At 49.3% G+C, this 17,077-nt stretch overlaps 1 protein-coding gene across 10 annotated transcripts in view; it reads right to left on the bottom strand.

Annotated features, from left to right (window-relative positions):
* Nucleotides 1–17,077, bottom strand: part of CABIN1 (calcineurin binding protein 1) — a 165,068-nt gene that overhangs the window by 103,958 nt on the left and 44,033 nt on the right. For all 10 annotated transcript variants that reach the window (XM_063704700.1, XM_004063169.5, XM_055375155.2 and 7 more), the window contains exons 10-18: nucleotides 16,205–16,373; nucleotides 13,195–13,331; nucleotides 12,417–12,634; nucleotides 10,535–10,613; nucleotides 9,423–9,610; nucleotides 8,382–8,534; nucleotides 6,942–7,136; nucleotides 3,079–3,321; nucleotides 1,619–1,775 (exon numbers count right to left, since the gene is read on the bottom strand). In XM_063704700.1, the coding sequence (XP_063560770.1) occupies nucleotides 1,619–1,775; nucleotides 3,079–3,321; nucleotides 6,942–7,136; nucleotides 8,382–8,534; nucleotides 9,423–9,610; nucleotides 10,535–10,613; nucleotides 12,417–12,634; nucleotides 13,195–13,331; nucleotides 16,205–16,373 (1,539 nt within the window). The remainder of the gene's footprint in view (nucleotides 1–1,618; nucleotides 1,776–3,078; nucleotides 3,322–6,941; nucleotides 7,137–8,381; nucleotides 8,535–9,422; nucleotides 9,611–10,534; nucleotides 10,614–12,416; nucleotides 12,635–13,194; nucleotides 13,332–16,204; nucleotides 16,374–17,077) is intronic.

The raw sequence follows: 17,077 nt of genomic DNA, 5'->3' as shown, positions 1-17,077 counted from the left end.
AGGGTTTTTTTCACCACTAAAATCCTTTTGGAGAACAATGTGGTACCAGAGGTAATAATTATCAAGAGCTCTAAAGATATTCATTCCTAGAAATTTATCCTAAAAAAAAATTGCGTACAAGCAAAAAGGCATGCATGAGGTGTTCATCACGGCATGACCCGTAAGAATGAAATAGTGCAGCCAAACTAAGGGTTCAGCAGCGGGGATGGTTCAATAGTGCATGCACTTCTCATCAGCATGATGAAAACAATGGAGCAAAATGGAGCAACAGCTTTACAAAACAGAAAATAAAAGCCTTTTGCAATCTGGCCCCTCTTCCCATATCCAATCCCCATGCCCCAGGTCTCCTGTCTGACTTAAGGCTTGCTCAGTCCCTGGCCCCACTCCACCTCCCCAATGTCTTCCTCTGCCCCTGCTCTTCCTTCAGGGCTCAACTCAACCCACACCCACACCCATGGGCAGCATCAGGTGCCCTCCTCTCCATCCACCACACCATCCTGGTGTTAGATAGTTGATCTGTCTCCCACTACCACAAACCTGTCAAGGCCAGAGGTATCCTAGCCACAGAGCCCTGACATGTCGTGAGCAGCTGATAACTTTCTGAGCAGTGAATAAAATTATAGAGAGAATGTGAAGGGAAGGAGAAAAACCACATGTTAACTCTGGTTTTCTCTGAGCAGTTGGAATAGGGATGACTCTTTCCTTTCCACTTCTCTTGTTTTACAAATTATTGAGGAAAAATCTTCAATAAACTTAATTTTAAGCTAGTTGAATACAAGCATCAATAGACACATATTATTCTAACAACTGCACACAAACTAGGTGTGCATTAGGCCAAGTCTGGACAGCAAATGCAAGAAAACAAAAAATGGAAAAAAAAAAAAGATCTATCTGATAAGATTACAGGCAATCTTTGCTTTAAGTGTCATTTAGCTGTAGTACTGTCGTTTCTTCAATCCAGCACATTTTCTACCATTGCACTGACTATGGATCCACTGCCACCTCCATTAAGGGTCTGGGGCTCGCCCTCCCTGGATTCTCATCACTCAGCACCCACCATGAGCCAGGCACTGACCCACCATGGTGATTCATGGCTTTATTATTTCATTTCATCCTCAGAATAACCTTCTGAGGTAGATACTATTATCCCCAATATGGGTATGGGGAAATAGAGGCTGAAGTTATATGACTTGCCCAAGGTCACACATCTAAGAAGTGACAGTTGGGATGTGGAACCTGTGCTCGCTCCATGCTGCCCTCGGCTTACCATCCCTTCGGGTGTCATGGGGATTAAAGGAGCTAGTGGATACAAGGCCTCCTGGAGCAGTGTCAGCATTTGTCATAAGTAGTCACCTCTTGTCACTCCCTCCATGCTGCCATCTGCACCAAACATACAATGCTCACACACCCAGGCCTCCCGTGCCCACTGCACAGTAAGCTCCCTCAGGGAGAAACCAAGGACACTTCTGCCTCTGTCCAAGCGCATGCAAAATCCTTGGATTGAGAGGACTGAGCCCCACTCACAACATCTGGATAAGGTCCAGGACCCTAGGGCAGAGGACAGAGGCAAGGACATGGGAGTCAGAGCTCATCCCCACTGCACCCACTGCCTGTGCACCTTCCTCCGCTGGGTTTTGGAGCTGCTGCTGGTGGCACAGAGAATGGAAGGTGTCTTCCTCCTGCCAGATGATCCGGTGTAGAATGATCCAGGGTAGCACTGAAGAGACGTGGGGCTCCTTGGCCTCCTCCTGCACAGCCATGCTGCAGTCAATGACCTGACAGTGCGGGGTGGGAGACAGCAGAAGTGTCACAGCAGGGTAAGCCTTCAGGGCAGACTGAAGGGAGGCAGGAGGCCTCTTGGGGAGCTGGTACGTGCTGCCTGCCCACCCCCACTGCTCAGATGTGGGCACTGTAACCTAGCAGATCCTCAGCATGTCATCGGACAGAGACCCATAGTGTCCAATGATAGTCACACTACTCTCCTTCATGCCACATGCAGTTACTGATACCCTCAGTACCTACTATGTGCTGTGTCCTGTGAACAGGGCATGGGGGAGCTGAGAGCCCAGAGAGAAGAGAGCCATGGACAAGCTACACAAGTGCAAAGAGAATGCACTGCAATGAGAACAGATGCAGCCACAATGGCTCACAGAGGAGGGGTGGGGCAGACAGTTGAGAGCCTTATTAAGAAAGTTTCCAAGTGAGTGGCTGTGGTGTGTCCAACACCCAGGGAGGGCAAGGAGTGGGGGCAGAGGACAGGCATGCAGGCAGGGACCCCATGGGGTAGCCCAGGAAGGCTGCAGCCAAAGGAGCACAAGACCAGGGGGAGAGACAGGCCTGGGGCTCAGTGTACCTTAGGTGACACACAACCTGGAGGGAACATGAAGGGTTTTAAGTGAGGGAGAAGCACATTCATATCTGTTTTGGAAAGGTGCCTCTGTGGCTGGAGAGTGGCTGGAGCGGGCAGAGGAGACTGTGGCAAGTGCTGCCACAGCTCAAGCAAGAATAGCAGTGGCCTGGACCACAGCAGAAAGATGAAGACAGAGGGAGAAACAAAGGCTGGAGGGGTGAGGATATAGATTTGGCAGGACTTGCTGATGGCCTGAGCAGGAATTGAGGAGAGAGCCCAGAGTGCTTCAGAGGAAGATTCTCTGCCTTAAAGACTTCCTGGATGATGCAGGGTGCTGTGACTACCCCTCAGTTGGAAGTGCCAGGGTACGGTGGGATGCTGGAGCCACCCCGGCCTGCGCTCTGGCTCCCATTCTGCCTCTGGCTCACTGCAGGCAGACCAGGGCCTCCCCGTGAGGTTATTTCTTCCCCTCTGGGACGGATGGTCTGGAAGAATCCCATGGCACCAAGTGCTACACAGTCTCTAATCCCCAGATCCGACCAGCCCCAGGAAGGTTTGCAGCCTGCGCACAAACCCCTCCTCAGATCCCGAAAGTTCCAGCCAAAGAAGCCATCATGTCCCCTTTGGGTGCCTAATTAGCAATGAAAGCTATGAACTACTGAAGAAGCAGGATGTCAGAGAGACATACCTGCCGGGGCACGGCAGGGTGAGAAGGAGCCAGGGGTTACCTGGATGAGGTTGTTGGTGAGCCGCACGAGGCCAGTGGTGGAGGATGATACCTTCAGGATGCTACCACTGCTGTCCGCAGAGAGGGCCTGCTCGATGCCCATCAGCAGTTGGGTCACTGTGGCCACCCACTCCTCCTTGGCGGCAGCCTCACTTGAGTTCACCATCTGCTGGACAGCCTCGTTCAGAGCCACATCGGAACACTCAAAACACTGCCGATAGTCCTTCAGCCAGAGCAAGGAGTCCTAGTACAGCAAGAAGCCAGGTGAAGTGCATGGTGAGCTCAGCACATCTGGGCCCAAGGCCTGAGCAGAGACAACTGAAGGAAAACAGATGAAGGGCAGCAAAAGAAAGGGAAGAACGAGCCCCAGCACAACACAGGCCCCATGCAGCCCGGAGGTGCCTAGAAGGGCAGTCCAGTGGCCTGTGTGCAATGGCAGCAGAGAATGTCACCAGCCAGGGAGCTTTCAGAAAGGCTTCACCTCTGTACCTCAACTTCCCCATTTATAAAGTGGGGACGCTGGGAATGAGGCTGCAGAGCCAGCCAAGGTGAGACAGGGACCCCAACACCTGTCAGCTCTCCCCAGAGCCACTGTGCCCATCCAGTGCCAGGGCTCTGGAGGGGGTTCAGCAGCAAAGGGGCAGACTACCAGGGAGGGACTATCTCAGCGGAGGAGGGCCTGAGCCAAGGCCACAACAGGGGCAACTGGCCAGGCAATACTAAAGTCATCACTGTATCAGCCCCCTCCTCCCTAGGTGCCCTGATGGGGCCAATGTGTAAGCCATTTGAGCCTCAGCCACCACATCATCCCCTCAGCGGCACTGTGGGCATTAAATGAGCTGATGTGCATATTACATTCAGCACAGTGCCTGGCACATGGAAGAACTCTCAGAACACCACATTGAACTGTTACTTCTATTTTAAAAGCTTCTCTTTGGAAACCACTGCTTTTCACAAAGCTCCTTTTTTTTTTTTTTTTTTTTTTGGCCTAGAATACAACCCATTTAAATGCCTGGGATCTCCCATCACTGTGCTGGTGCATGGGGAAACACAGCCTGTCTGTGAATTCACAGATCTGGTGGGACGCTTGTTATACCTGCAGGAAGCACCTGCTGCCCGGTGACCCATTGGGCTCTAACCTCGCCACAGCCCAGGCCTGGCAGCGGCTCCTCCCAACCTTGACACGTGCAGCTGCCACTCTCTGAGGTGAGACCAACAGGTGTGGGGTCAGAAATACCTGAAACTGCCTTTGGAATGTGGTGTAGTATCTGAACACAGATCAAAACCTCCCCCAATTTACAAATCCTAATTGCCAGGAAAATGGGGCCCGTGTTTCATTAGAGAAAGCCAGCAGCCTTTACCAGGAGGCCACTGGGGTGCGAGGGTGCCTACAGGGTGCTGATGTGGGAGTCCAAAGCCTGAGCTGATGCCTCCTGGTCAAAACACCCAACATGTGAGAGCCAGAGGATTATTTTCCAGCATGATAAAGACTACTAAATGCAACCAGAGTCATTGTGAAAGTCAGGGACAAGACAAGGACCTGCTAACGGTGCTCTAAAATATGACATAATCTCCGGAGCTCAAGGCCAGACAGAGCAAAAAAGTAGAATAAACACCAATGAATGAGGAGACCAAATTACCATCGACTGGGGGCAACACAATCATCTACCCAAACACAATAAAATAAGCCAGACAGAAAACAAGAAATAATGGGAACTCAGTGAAGCACCCAGACTCAAACACGAAAAAATCAATAGGGTTCCTATAAGCCAGCAACGTAGGAATACATGGAAAAGATAGTGAACAACAAAAAGATTCTGCTCAATATAGCAACCAAAAATATTAAGGACTAAGAATCAACTCAACAAGACACAAACTATCCAATTAGACTGAAGAACATAATAGGCAGCTTGCCCACTGGAAGAAAGCGCCACTATACACCCACAGGAGAAGACTGCAAGTTCAATGCCCCACTTGAGAAAAGCTAAATGAAACAAGTTAAATGCAAAACATAAAACATTAACACTGCGGGAATAAAACAAAAGCAAATACTCTTTTTCTCTCTCTGTTGATGGGTCTCTTGTCTGCCTCCCCTCTAGAACATGGGGTCCCTCAGAGCAGCCTTCCTCTTGGCCCAGTGCCAGGCACCCCATAAAAGCTAAAGCTATGTGTGTAGAATAAATGGATGAATATTTCTCCACTCTTGGAAAGACTGTCTAAGCATAGGAACAAAAACCTCAGTGAACAATGAACAAAATCACACATGTATGAAAACATCAAAAGATCTGACAGCATAAAAATTCAGAACTTCTCTGCAATTTAAAAGCAAACAATTGGGAAAAAAATTTGCAAGATTTGTTGAGAAAAAGGTTATTATCTTTAATATACAAAAAAAGCACTCCAAATCAATAAGAAAACACTCTCAATACGAAACTGAGCAATAATCAGGAGACCTTAATTCACAAAAAGCAGGAGCTTCCACAGCATTCGGCTCGGACCTCAAGCACAGCCCTTATCACAGCTCAGCGCCTGCCCAAGCAGCAGTTCCTCCCCCATCAATGGGGTATGCTGCCACATCCAGCTATTCTAGAAGACAATAAGAGCAAGACCACATCTGAGCATTGAGGCCATCCTATGGAGGCAGAGACCACTGGCCTCTCTCCGCTTTCTCCCACCCAGCACCCTTCCTGGTATGCTAGCTGTCCCTCCCACACATAGCCATGCTGGGCCACCTTGCAGCCTGCCAGGTAACAGGTCACACACATCTCATCCGCTGATCTTGGCTTGGGCCTGACTGACCTCCTCTGCCAGGAGCTGGAGCCTCCTTCCCTCCACCCCCTTCTCCCTCCTGCTTCCCCAAACCAACTCTTTCTTCCCCTTTCCCCATGACTGAGGTGCTTCCATTTGTTCCCACAGTCGCACCTCTTAACTATTTCCCAGTTCAACAATGTTAATGATTAAAATGCTTCGTGCAATCTGTGCAAAAAGCCTGGGAGAAGACTGGACTCTTTCCAAATTGAAAGGGAAGTACCCCATAGATAAAAAACACAATGTGATTAGTAGGATGAAGCATAAGGGACCAGGACTCAATGCCACTAAGCATATTTTGCGTATTATCTTCCATGTTTATCTCGGTGCCAACTCAACCCTCCTGAGGATGGTGGCAACGATGACAGCAGTACCTCCACAGCACCTGCTAGTGCCAGGCATGGTGCCAACACACATTACCTTGTATAATCCCTACAACAGGACTCTGAGCTAAGGACGTTGGTCATCCCTATCCTAGAAATGAGGAACTGAGCTCAGAGAGGTTGAATAACTGCCCAGCACCCAGCAGCTGCCAGTTCCCTGGCAGGCTCTTGGTAAGAGTTTACCTCCTGAGGAACAGAAGCACAGAAGGATTCAGGAGGGCACACGAGGCTTCAAACATAAGGCTAGTGTTATTTTTCTTCAACACCTTGGTCTTTATTTTATCTTGATTCTTTCCACTGTACAGATATTTTAGCCACTTTTATATTTACCTTAAAAAGCAATACAAAACAAGATGGATGAATAAACAAGTGGATGGACAGATGATGACCTGACCATTCTTCCTTCCTCCTCTGCCATGCAGAAGTTCTGAGTCAAGTGTGGGGTTCACCCTGAGCCATGCAGAACCCTAGAACCTGCACTCCTTGGTTTTAACTTTCCGTTAGTCTTGACCATATCTTCTGACTAACATCTTCCTGGGGGCTTAGTGGTTTTGACATCCACTCTCTTCTAGCTATACGTTCTTAAGAACTACCGCAGAAGCTCCAGAGAATAAACACAAACAAGCAAGGAGAGAAGGTGCAAGTGGGTGTGAGGGACACCGGCAGCACACACCTGCAGCAGAAGCAGCTGGGCTGGCCTCTCAGGAATGGAAGTCATAAACTCCAGGTGTTTGGCCCGGTCAAACCCACTGGTGCACAAAGTGGGGCGGAGCAGATGCACAACAGCCTTGTAGTCGCCTGCTTCATACAGCCGCTGAATCTCCTCCAGGGACTGGCACCGCTCCAGCGACTTCAGGTTCTTATCAATCTGAAAAAGGCCCGGCAATGCTGTATGAGGGTAAACCCCTCAGCCCCTCCCCCATCGAATCTGGCCAGTGTTTGTTTTTATCAGACTTGGATGAGAATAAAAATTAGACTATGTTCCAGCCCAAAAAAAATTAGATTCCTCCTTCATACATCAGTGTTTACACTAAACGTATGTGTTAAAAGTATTTCTATTAATGGCTAGGCATCCAGTTCTTTAAAAAACAAGCACATCAAAAACCAAAAACTACTCAGAAGCAGAGGAGTTCCAGGAAAGCATCCACCAAGATAGTTGGACAGCCTTGTGGTCACAGTTCAGCGAACCAGTCTTGCAGAACTGCAGAACATCGGGTTGTCAGAGACTCAGCAAGACTGGACCAGAGGTTGTCATACGCTACATGCAGGACCTGACGAAGCCCTGGCATGTAGACAGCCCTGTACCTGCACTTGTCCCTGAAATAACTCTAGGAGAGTCTGAAGGCCACTTTCAGCCAGTGTGGACATGTCACAGATGCAGAACTACAGCAGGGTCTGGAGCTGCACAATGAATAAAGTGGCACCTGGGTGGAACTTGGCATATAGGCCACACACTGCTGACTCAACCCCATGGCCAGCCCAATACTGGTCTGCTCCAGCTGATATTTCCTTCCAGTTCCACTGGGGTGGCTGCCACACATAGCCAGGAGAGCAGAGCAATGACTGCTTCTAAATAGTGCTGGTGAGAGCTCCCACACCTGCTTTCCACCAAAGATCTGCAGTGTCCCAGTGTACTAGAGCAGCCTTTCCCAGGCCTCTCCTGTCTTCCCAACAGAGGTCCCACTCAGCACATGGGAAGCTCTCTTGTTCCTCAGAAACAGGTCAACCCTGGACTAACTATGCCAAATCACAAGAAATCTTTGACTAAAAAATACCATTTAAAACCTTTCAGCTGGGCACAGTGGCTCACACCTGTAATCCCAGCACTGCGAGAGGCCAAGGCAGGTGGATCACCTGATGTCAGGAGTTCAAGACCAGCCTGGCCAACATGGTGAAACCCCGTTTCTACTAAAGATACAAAAAATTAGCCAGGCATGGTGGCGGGCACCTGTAATCCCAGCTACTCAGGAGGCTGAAGCAGGAGAATCCCTTGAACCCCAGAGGTGGAGGTTGCAGTGAGCCGAGATTGCACTATTACTCTCCAGCCTAGGCGACAAAAGTGAAACTCCATCTCAGGAAACAAACAAACAAACAAATGAAAATTCTCACTCACCTCCTCCAGGGAAACCACAGAGTCATTATGGAGGTTGGGCAGCCGGATGACAATGTCTCTTCGTTCAGCCCCTGCCTCCACCTGGATGGCGGTGGAACTCTGGAGCATTTCTGTGCAGATGTCATAGTTCTCCAGGGCCTGCTCCATGTCTCCCTGGTTAGACGGAAAACAGGTCAGGGGACCAAAGCAGAAGACTGACTATGATGTGCCAGATGCTTTACACCGCTTATCTCACTAGACTGTGGGGGCCATGAGGGTGCGGTTTTTACCAATTACACTGTAATGTACCCCCTAAGAAAGGCCTGGCATGTAGCTTGGGCTCAATAAATACTTGTTGACTAAATGAACAGTCCACGTCAACTCTGTGAGGGGAGATATCATAAACCCCATGTTGCAGATGAAAACACTGAGGACACTTGAGCAAAGCCAGAATTAGAAGCCAGGCCTGTCCTAATTCCAGAACTAATGTTCTTCACATCAAACAGTGTTGCTTTCTTTAGACTAAATGGTTGCTGACAGGGCCCTGGCAACCTCTTGACTCATTCTACCACAGTGTACCAGTACCACCATGTGTAAGGTGCTAAGTAACAGCCAATCCATCCTGGCCTTCCAGACCAGGCTCTGAAGGGAAGCTTTCCCAGAACTCTCATAAAACAGGTGAATAATTCCCTTCTAGAAAGCTCTGTATCTGTTTATTCACTTGCTCGGGCTCTCTCAGGAAAACATAAGCAAAGAGTCAAGATGCCAAGGCAATCTTGAGTGGGGGAGGTAAAGGCAGAGCAAATGCCTTCCAGAGCTCTGTGGTTATGCTGAAGAGCTTTACAGATCGGTATCATGCTTGGAAGTCTGAGATGCTGAGAATTCCCCACTGTGTCACACTTTCTCATGCCAAGCCCAGTGCCCAGGCAGGTACTATGCATGTACACACGCATACACACACACACACACACACACACACACACATCCTCAACATGGTCAGTTTTCTGCCCACCCTGCTGGGTGTCAGGGCATGCTCCCCAAGCAGCTGACCATGGAACTAACCTGCAGCGCCAGGAAGCGAGCCTTCAGCCAGTAAACACGGACCACAAACTCCAGCCAACCATCCTCGAACAGGTCACGCTGGGACGAGGCAAATGACAGCTGTAGGAGGTCACCAAGGCAGTGGGTCCCTGGGAAGTCAGGTCCAAATCTGCCACTCACCATACCAGCAGGGCAGTTCCGAGGAGACACTAAAAACCATCAGGCCAACGAGTCAACTTCATGTGTAGCATCCTAATGCCCTTCTGCTTCTCAGAAGTTGCACTCGGCCCTAACCACACCCACCCTATCTCCAGGGGCACCCTAAGCCCCTCAGAGCCCTACAGCTCCCTGAGTGGCAGGCATCAGAGAGGTTGGACCAGTTAAGACAAAGATATGCAGCGACCCCGCCCCCTGCCGAGAGTCAGGGGCAAGGGCAAGGGGAAGCAATTTTACAGACAGCATTGAGTATATCTACATTCCACCAGGTGGTGGTTTAAAAGACAGAATGAAGCTGGGCCCAGTGGCTCATGCCTGTAATCCCAGCACTTTGGGAGGCTGAGGTGGGCGGATTACTAGAGGTCAGGAATTCAAGACCAGCCTGGCTAACATGGTGAAACCCCATCTCTGCCAAAAAATACAAAAATTAGCCAGGCATGGTGGCACACGCCTGTAGTCCCAGCTCCTCGGGAGGCTGATGTGGGAGAATCACTTGAGCCTGGGAGGCAGAGGTTGCAGTGAGCCAAGATCATGCCACTGCACTCCAGCCTGGGTGACAGAGCAAGACCCTGTCTTACCAAAAAAAAAAAAAAAAAATCCATATCACCAGAAAAATTACTGAAGCTACATAATACATAAAGCACTGCATTGAACAGTCACACCAAAACTGAGATCCCACTTCCTTCAATCTTGTGTAACAGCAAAAGCAAGGAGGTGGCTCCCTCTGGGGGCTCAGCTACTGCTAACCACTTCTTGAGTATCCAGATTTCCCTGGGACCCTGACAAGCCAACCCAAAAAATGTGCCTACTGTAGATATAAGGCTAAATTCCATGACTCAGTCTCCCCGCCTCACCTTTCTCCCAGCTGCTGGGGGTTCAGATATTAGCCTGGCCACAGAACCCATAATGCCTCCTACCTGCAGAGCTTCTGCCTTTGGTCAGCAGCCACTGGTCCAGCTGGAGTTCCATGCAGGAGAGAGACATCAGCATCATGTCCTGCAGGACAGACACAGGAAGGTCAAGAACAGTATCACAAAGCCTCTTCACAGTGTGGGGGGTAGGGGGCTGTGGAAGGAAACAAAACTATACTTTTTGATAAAAATATAATTCTTTCTATCCACTTGCCATTTCATAAGTGATAATCAGTGGCTACTCACCAGAACATAAAAAGAGCCACATGGATGTAAGTTGGGACAAGACTTGGGAGAGGCCAGGAGACCTGTCTTCAGAGTTCTTGTCCTGTTGAAGAGGCAGCCCTGTCACCTGCCAAGTGCTGGGCCGGACACTGCATCCAAATTATAGAACTCAACCCTTATAAGTTCTGGGCAGCTGGTATACCATTCCCAGGGCACTTGAGGAAGCTGAGGCGCAGTGATGAGAAGGCACTTGCCCAGTGGGCACAGCTGGAAGGTGATCATCAGCCTGCTTTGCCTGGGGATCAAAGCCCTGGTTCCTCCTGCTGTTTCACAACTGCCCCAGGGGAGCATGGCCTGGTGGGCAGAAGCTGCCAGGAGGTTGTCCCAAGGTAACTCAGTGGAGGGTGCCCACCAAGGGATGACTGACCTACAAGCTCCTCTACCTCCTGTGCTCTCAAGTCAGAAAGACCACCAGGCATCCCTGAATGTTCCTGGTGCTCCTGCTTCAGCATTCAGTGTCCCACCTCCAACAGGAGTAAGGGGCCAGAGCACCTTGTGTTCCCTTGAGCTCCAGGAGGCACCAAGTGGAGGAGGCTGGGGTGTGGAATGCAGCAGGAAGACAAGGCTCAGTGAGGCTCAGCCACCTACTGCTGGTGGCCCCCAAAGCTTCTCTAAGCACGCTATTTAGCTTCTGCTGTTTTATCATCTGTTAAAAATAGTCATAGGCCAGGCATGGTGGCTCCTGCCTGTAATCCCAGTGCTTTGGGATGCCAAGGCATCAGGATCACTTGAGCCCAGGAGTTCCAGACCAGTCTGGGCAACATGGCAACATGGCAAGACCACATCCTAACATCATAACATAGTGAGACCCCCATCTCTACAAAACAAAACAATTTTTTTTTTTTTTTGAGAAAGAGTCTCGCCTTGTCGCCTAGGCTGGAGTGCAGTGGCGCCATCTCGGCTCACTGCAAGCTCCGCCTCCTGGGTTCACACCATTCTCCTGCCTCAGCCTCCTGAGTAGCTGGGACTATAACCGGGTGTGGTGGTGTACGGCTGTGGTTCCAGCTACTTTGGAGGCTGAGGTGGGAGGATTACCCGAGCCCAGGAGGTTGAAGCTGCAGTGAGCTGTGACTGCACCACTGCACTCCAGCCTACGCAACAGAGCAAGACCCTGTCTCAAACAACAACAAAAGCCTCAGTCACAGTCCTTGCCACCTCAAACAAACCAAATGTTTCCCTTTCCTCCAGCTTCTCCTGGCAAGGCTTCCTGTGACTCAGTAAACAACCCGAGAAGCCCTCCCCATGACTCTCATTCCCTCACACATCCCATGTCTAGTTCATCCTATCAGCTCTGCAGCCACAATCCAGCACCCCACTATTACCACTGGATCTCAGCCACTGCTCCCCTGGCATGGCAGCAGCCTCCTGACAGCCCCCTGAGCCCACTCTCACCCCTAAGTGTATCCTCCACTCAGCCATCAGGGAGCTTTCTAGGCACAAACTAGGTTCAGTGACTTCCTGCTTCAACACCCACAAAAAGCCCAGGTTCCAGGCCCACAAGTAGATGTAGCCAAACACAACAGCAGCCCCACACCCATGCAAGATCCCTGTCCCCATGCCCTGGTCCCAGTTCAATACCAGCCCTTGAGAGGCTCCCCCTAACCTTGATGTGCTTGTTGCTGCAGTCCCTCAGCAGCGGGTTGGGCAGGCTGGTGCTGTGCCTCCTCCAGCTGTGGTAGACGCTGAGCACGACCTCCGCCAAGCCTGGAGGCCACCTTAGCAAGAACTTGTGGCCCATGGCTTTCAGGTAGCGCATCATCAGCTCCAGGATGCCCCCGTTGGTTAGGTTCTCCAGCAGGAACTCATGCACGTCCTGCTTTTCTGCCCGGGGAGCAAGAACAACCTGACTTGAATAAAGAGGACCTTCCATGCCAGGGTCTCCTATTTACTTTGGGACAGTAAAGACTGTTCCCTCCCTCCACCATCTGATCCAGGTGGACATGATACCACATTGTGGGGCTGAGATCAGGCTACTGGGTTCGATGCCTGCCTCCAACCCTCAGCAGCTATGACTGAGCCTCTCTGAATCTCCATATCTAAGGTGGACATCAAAAGGGCAGACCTCCAAGTGCTGCCATGTGCACTAATCTCACTCATCAGTTATACACTGATACACACTCAACAGGTGTGCTTATATATATTCAATTTGCAAAGCGAAGTCTCTGAATTTGGCCATAAGAAAGCATAGCAAGTATGAGCCTGGACATTTCAGAAGACCTCCAAGCTGACCACAGGGCTTAGGTCCAAGACTAATCCAGGCAGACTCTTGGCCACACTAAAAAACACCCCAGAACCATTCTCCCAGAACAAAACATAAGCAGGTTATAGGATAGTGGGAAGAAGAATTCCCAAAGTGAATGGTCACACTGCTCGATTCCTACCAGATTCCATGAATGTGGCTGAGTCAAATGACAGTCTTTGAGGCCCAATGCTTGGGAAGCTTTCCAGTTTGGCTTCTGACTGGACTTCATAGTTATTAAAGGAATCATCTTCCTCCTCAGGGTCCAGCTTTCTTAACCTGCATGTAACATGCCAAAATCACAAAGTCACAACACACGTTCTGACACAAGCATCTGAACTCTTCCTGTTAGAGAAACTAAATCTGAGTCAGGAAGAAGGCAGCTAAAATAAGTGGGTGGTGGGGTCCAGAACCCAGGCCTCCAGGAGGCTCTGCCTCTCTCCAGGGCCTCATGAGCCAGCATTTGGTCTGTATCCTGTCTCGGTCATTCATCTCATCAACAGATGATTACCGAGCACCAGCTATGTGCCAGGCACTGTGCTAGGCACCAAATACAGCAGCCCTAAATGTGGCAGATCCTGCCTGCAGTAAGCTTACCCTCTAGAGAGACACAGCCAATAAGCAGGTACACAAACTAACCCAAATAAGGACCACCTCACAACAGAGTGCTTGAGACTATGGGTCAAAAGGGCCCTGCTTTAGAGAGCAGGGTCAGAGAAAGCCTTTGAGAGGTGATAATGTTCATGCTGACACTGGAGGAGGAGAAGGGCTTGCAATACAAAGATGCAGGACAAGAACAGGTACAAAGGCACAGGCCAGAAGAGCACCTGGTGTGTTCTAGGACCTCATGGGAGCCCAACAAGTAAGGTGGAAAGTGGATAGATAGGTGGGAGTTTGGGGGATACATCAAGCCCATCTGAACTTGGTCCTTCCATGGCTCCTCACAAAGCTGTGGGTGGGCCCAGTCTCGGGACTGGGGATGCCTCTCCTGGTAGGCACTCCTCCCAAGGACCCATTTCAGCCAACCTTGTGGTGTTCCCTCAACCCAGAACCCCTGCAGCGTAAACACTCAGGGCATTTGTGAATGTCTTCATTCACGTATTGCACACACTCCCAGGGTGACTCCATCAGGCGAGCTACCATGTTGCTCTTGCCTTGACCATTCAAAGAAGCAGAAACTAAGTTAAGTGTGGTTGCTCAAGCTTGTAATCTCAACATTTTGGGATGTGGAGGCAGAAGGACGGCTTGAGGCCAGGAGTTCAAGATCAGCCTCGGCAATATAGCAAGACCTCATCTCTACAAAAAACAACAAATAAAATTAGCTGGGCATAGTGGTGTGCACCTGTAGTCCTAGGTATTCAGGAGGATCCCTTGAGTCCAGGAGTTCAAGGCCACAGTGAGCTATGATTGTGCCACTGTACTCCAGCCTAGGCAACAGGGCAAGACCCCATCTCTAACAAAAATAAACAACAAAGGAGCAGACACTAAACCACAAATGAAACCAACAACTAAAATAAAGATTAAAAAGGAAGTCGAAACCATTCCAGGTAAATGGGACTAGGGAACAAGACCTTGGAGTAAAAAGCAGGGCTAAGGGGAATATAGGGTCACTCAAATCTCTTGGCACCATCAACCAAAGAACAATCCTGCAGCTCTTCCAAAGAGAAACTTTCTTCTGGTATTACCCCTTAAGAAAAATTCATCAGAAGGCACTGCAGCCCCACTTTGGTTCTGCATCAAGTACTGAGAACAATCATTATTTCTAAGCATTTCACCTTCACCTCAGAAAGATAACAAATTAAGAAAATTAGGAATCTTGCTGTAAAATAAATTTACAATCCACCTAAAGCTTCTGGCTTCTCCTTCACCACTTTGATGTTGTTACCACTGAAAAAAACTGTCATGGGAAAGAACTACAGATAGTTTACCTCCTGTTTAAAGATGGCTTATCGAACACACATGGTTAGCTCCCAAACTCCATTCCAGTAACAACGAAGGAGTAAAAAAGGTATAAACTCACAAAGACAGAAGATAGGCGAGGATGCCCCAGCAGACAAAAAATGTACCAGCCAACTGTTAGAAGGCAGATGGCCCAGTGCAAATGAAGAATGGTGTCTGCCGAGAGAGGCCTCTCCACTCAGCTAAGGGAGGAGGAAGCGGAGTATTAAGAAACCAACCCACTGGCACCATAAACTCCAGGAAGGCTCAGAAATTGAGGATCCTAAAGCCTCTGAAGGAGGTGAGCGGGCAAGGACAAAAAGCAGAAGGACTGGCCGGGCGCCGTGGCTCACGCCTATAATCCCAGCACTTTGGGAGGTTGAGGCGGGCAGATCACGAGGTCAGGAGATCAAGACCATCCTGGCTAAAAAGGTGAAACCCCATCTCTACCAAAAATACAAAAAATTAGCCAGGCGCGGTGGCAGGCACCTGTAGTCCCAGCTATGCGTGAGGCTGAGGCAGGAGAATGGCATGAACCTGGGAGGTGGAGCCTGCAGTAAGCCCAGATAGCGCCACTGCACTCCAGCCTGGGCGAAAGAGCAAGACAGTCTCAAAAAAAAAAAAAAAAAAAAAAAGGCAGAAGGACTGGTGAAAATCTAAGAAGCACTGGGGACCAAGTCCCTCCCAGCTCTGGGGAGCCTGGTACCTGCTTGTCCCCTAGGCTCCTGAGAAGCACTAAGAATGAGTGAAACCCAGGAATACTTCACAAGCTCCTCCTCTACCTTCTCAGAATGCAAGGGAATCCTGCTGAGCCTGGAGCAAATCAAGTAGACATGGACTCCCTAAAAGCAGGAGGGAAGCTCCCTTCCATGGGGTTTTCAGGGCATCTGCACCCAAGGCACAGCACCCCTCTGCCTCCCAGCAACAAATAGATGTCTTGTAAATACACAGGGACATGAGTATGTTGCTTCTAGCTCTCAAAAGATGAACAAGTCACAGCTCCCGCCTTCAGGAATTTCAGAGGTGGGGAGAGGCGAGAAAAATCCAAGATCCTACTCCAGTGAGATTTGTGCTTCAGACATCTGCACAGATGTTATGGGAACACAGAGGAGGAGACCAGAGAAGAGGGTGGCAATGGAATGAGAAATGTTATTGATGGTGTATGCTGGAGCTTTGTGGGTTTGTTTCTGACAATCAGAAAAAATACACAGTACCTGGACGGCAAGAACTTCATCAGAAGCTCCTGGAAGTCTACTTTCTCTTCTTTTTTGCACTTGGTGTTTCGGACACGGGCAGACCGCCGCTTTGCTGTTTCTCCACTCTCTTCTGAAATCTTCTTCCGTTTTACCCCTTTCTTGGATTTATCTCCCCCAGAAATATCACCTTCACAAAGAATGCAAATTAAAATCTTACACGGTGGCAGGGGTGAAAAAAATGCACCACACAGACACATCAATCTCCCTCTTTTATAAATCTACTAGCATTAAACTCTTTGACATTCAAAAAATCTTCCATCTCTTCTTCAGCAACAAAGAATCCTGAGTAAAATTAATTTGAAACCCCTTAACTCTCACACCTTTCTTGACTTCACAGGACCCACAAGCCAGATTTCAAGATTACTTTCCACAGCTACAAAGCAAGCAACACCCTTACCCTCCCATTCCCTCACTGGTCGGCTGAACTTCGGAGTCTCACTCTGTTACCCAGAACGGACAGAGTGAGTGGCTATGACCCTACCCAGTACCCTCTGAGCACTCAGCAATATGATAAGAGCAAAAGAACAGTGTGAACTATATGGACAATAGAAGAATGTCATGTATGATTAAGTAAAAAAGAGACAACCATGTACATGTTTATTCAGAAACTTCTATATCTGCCAGATTTTCTTTTTTTCAGTGACACAGAAATCAAGAAAAGGCTCGGGAGCTTTTGTCAAAAATTTTTGACAACTCTAGCAATAATAAAAATCAATAAAACATATGGTGGTTGGTGACTTTGCTGACTGTTTTCTAAGATCAAAGAACTCAGGATGTACACAGTCAGCAAGAGAGCAGGACCAGAAGAGGGGACCTCTGCCAGCTTCCACA

The sequence above is a fragment of the Gorilla gorilla genome, chromosome 23, assembly GCF_029281585.2.
Source record: "Gorilla gorilla gorilla isolate KB3781 chromosome 23, NHGRI_mGorGor1-v2.1_pri, whole genome shotgun sequence".
Lineage (NCBI taxonomy): Eukaryota > Metazoa > Chordata > Mammalia > Primates > Hominidae > Gorilla > Gorilla gorilla.
The sequence above is the reverse complement of the archived record's forward strand: the minus strand, read 5'-3'. Positions and strand labels throughout refer to the sequence as shown.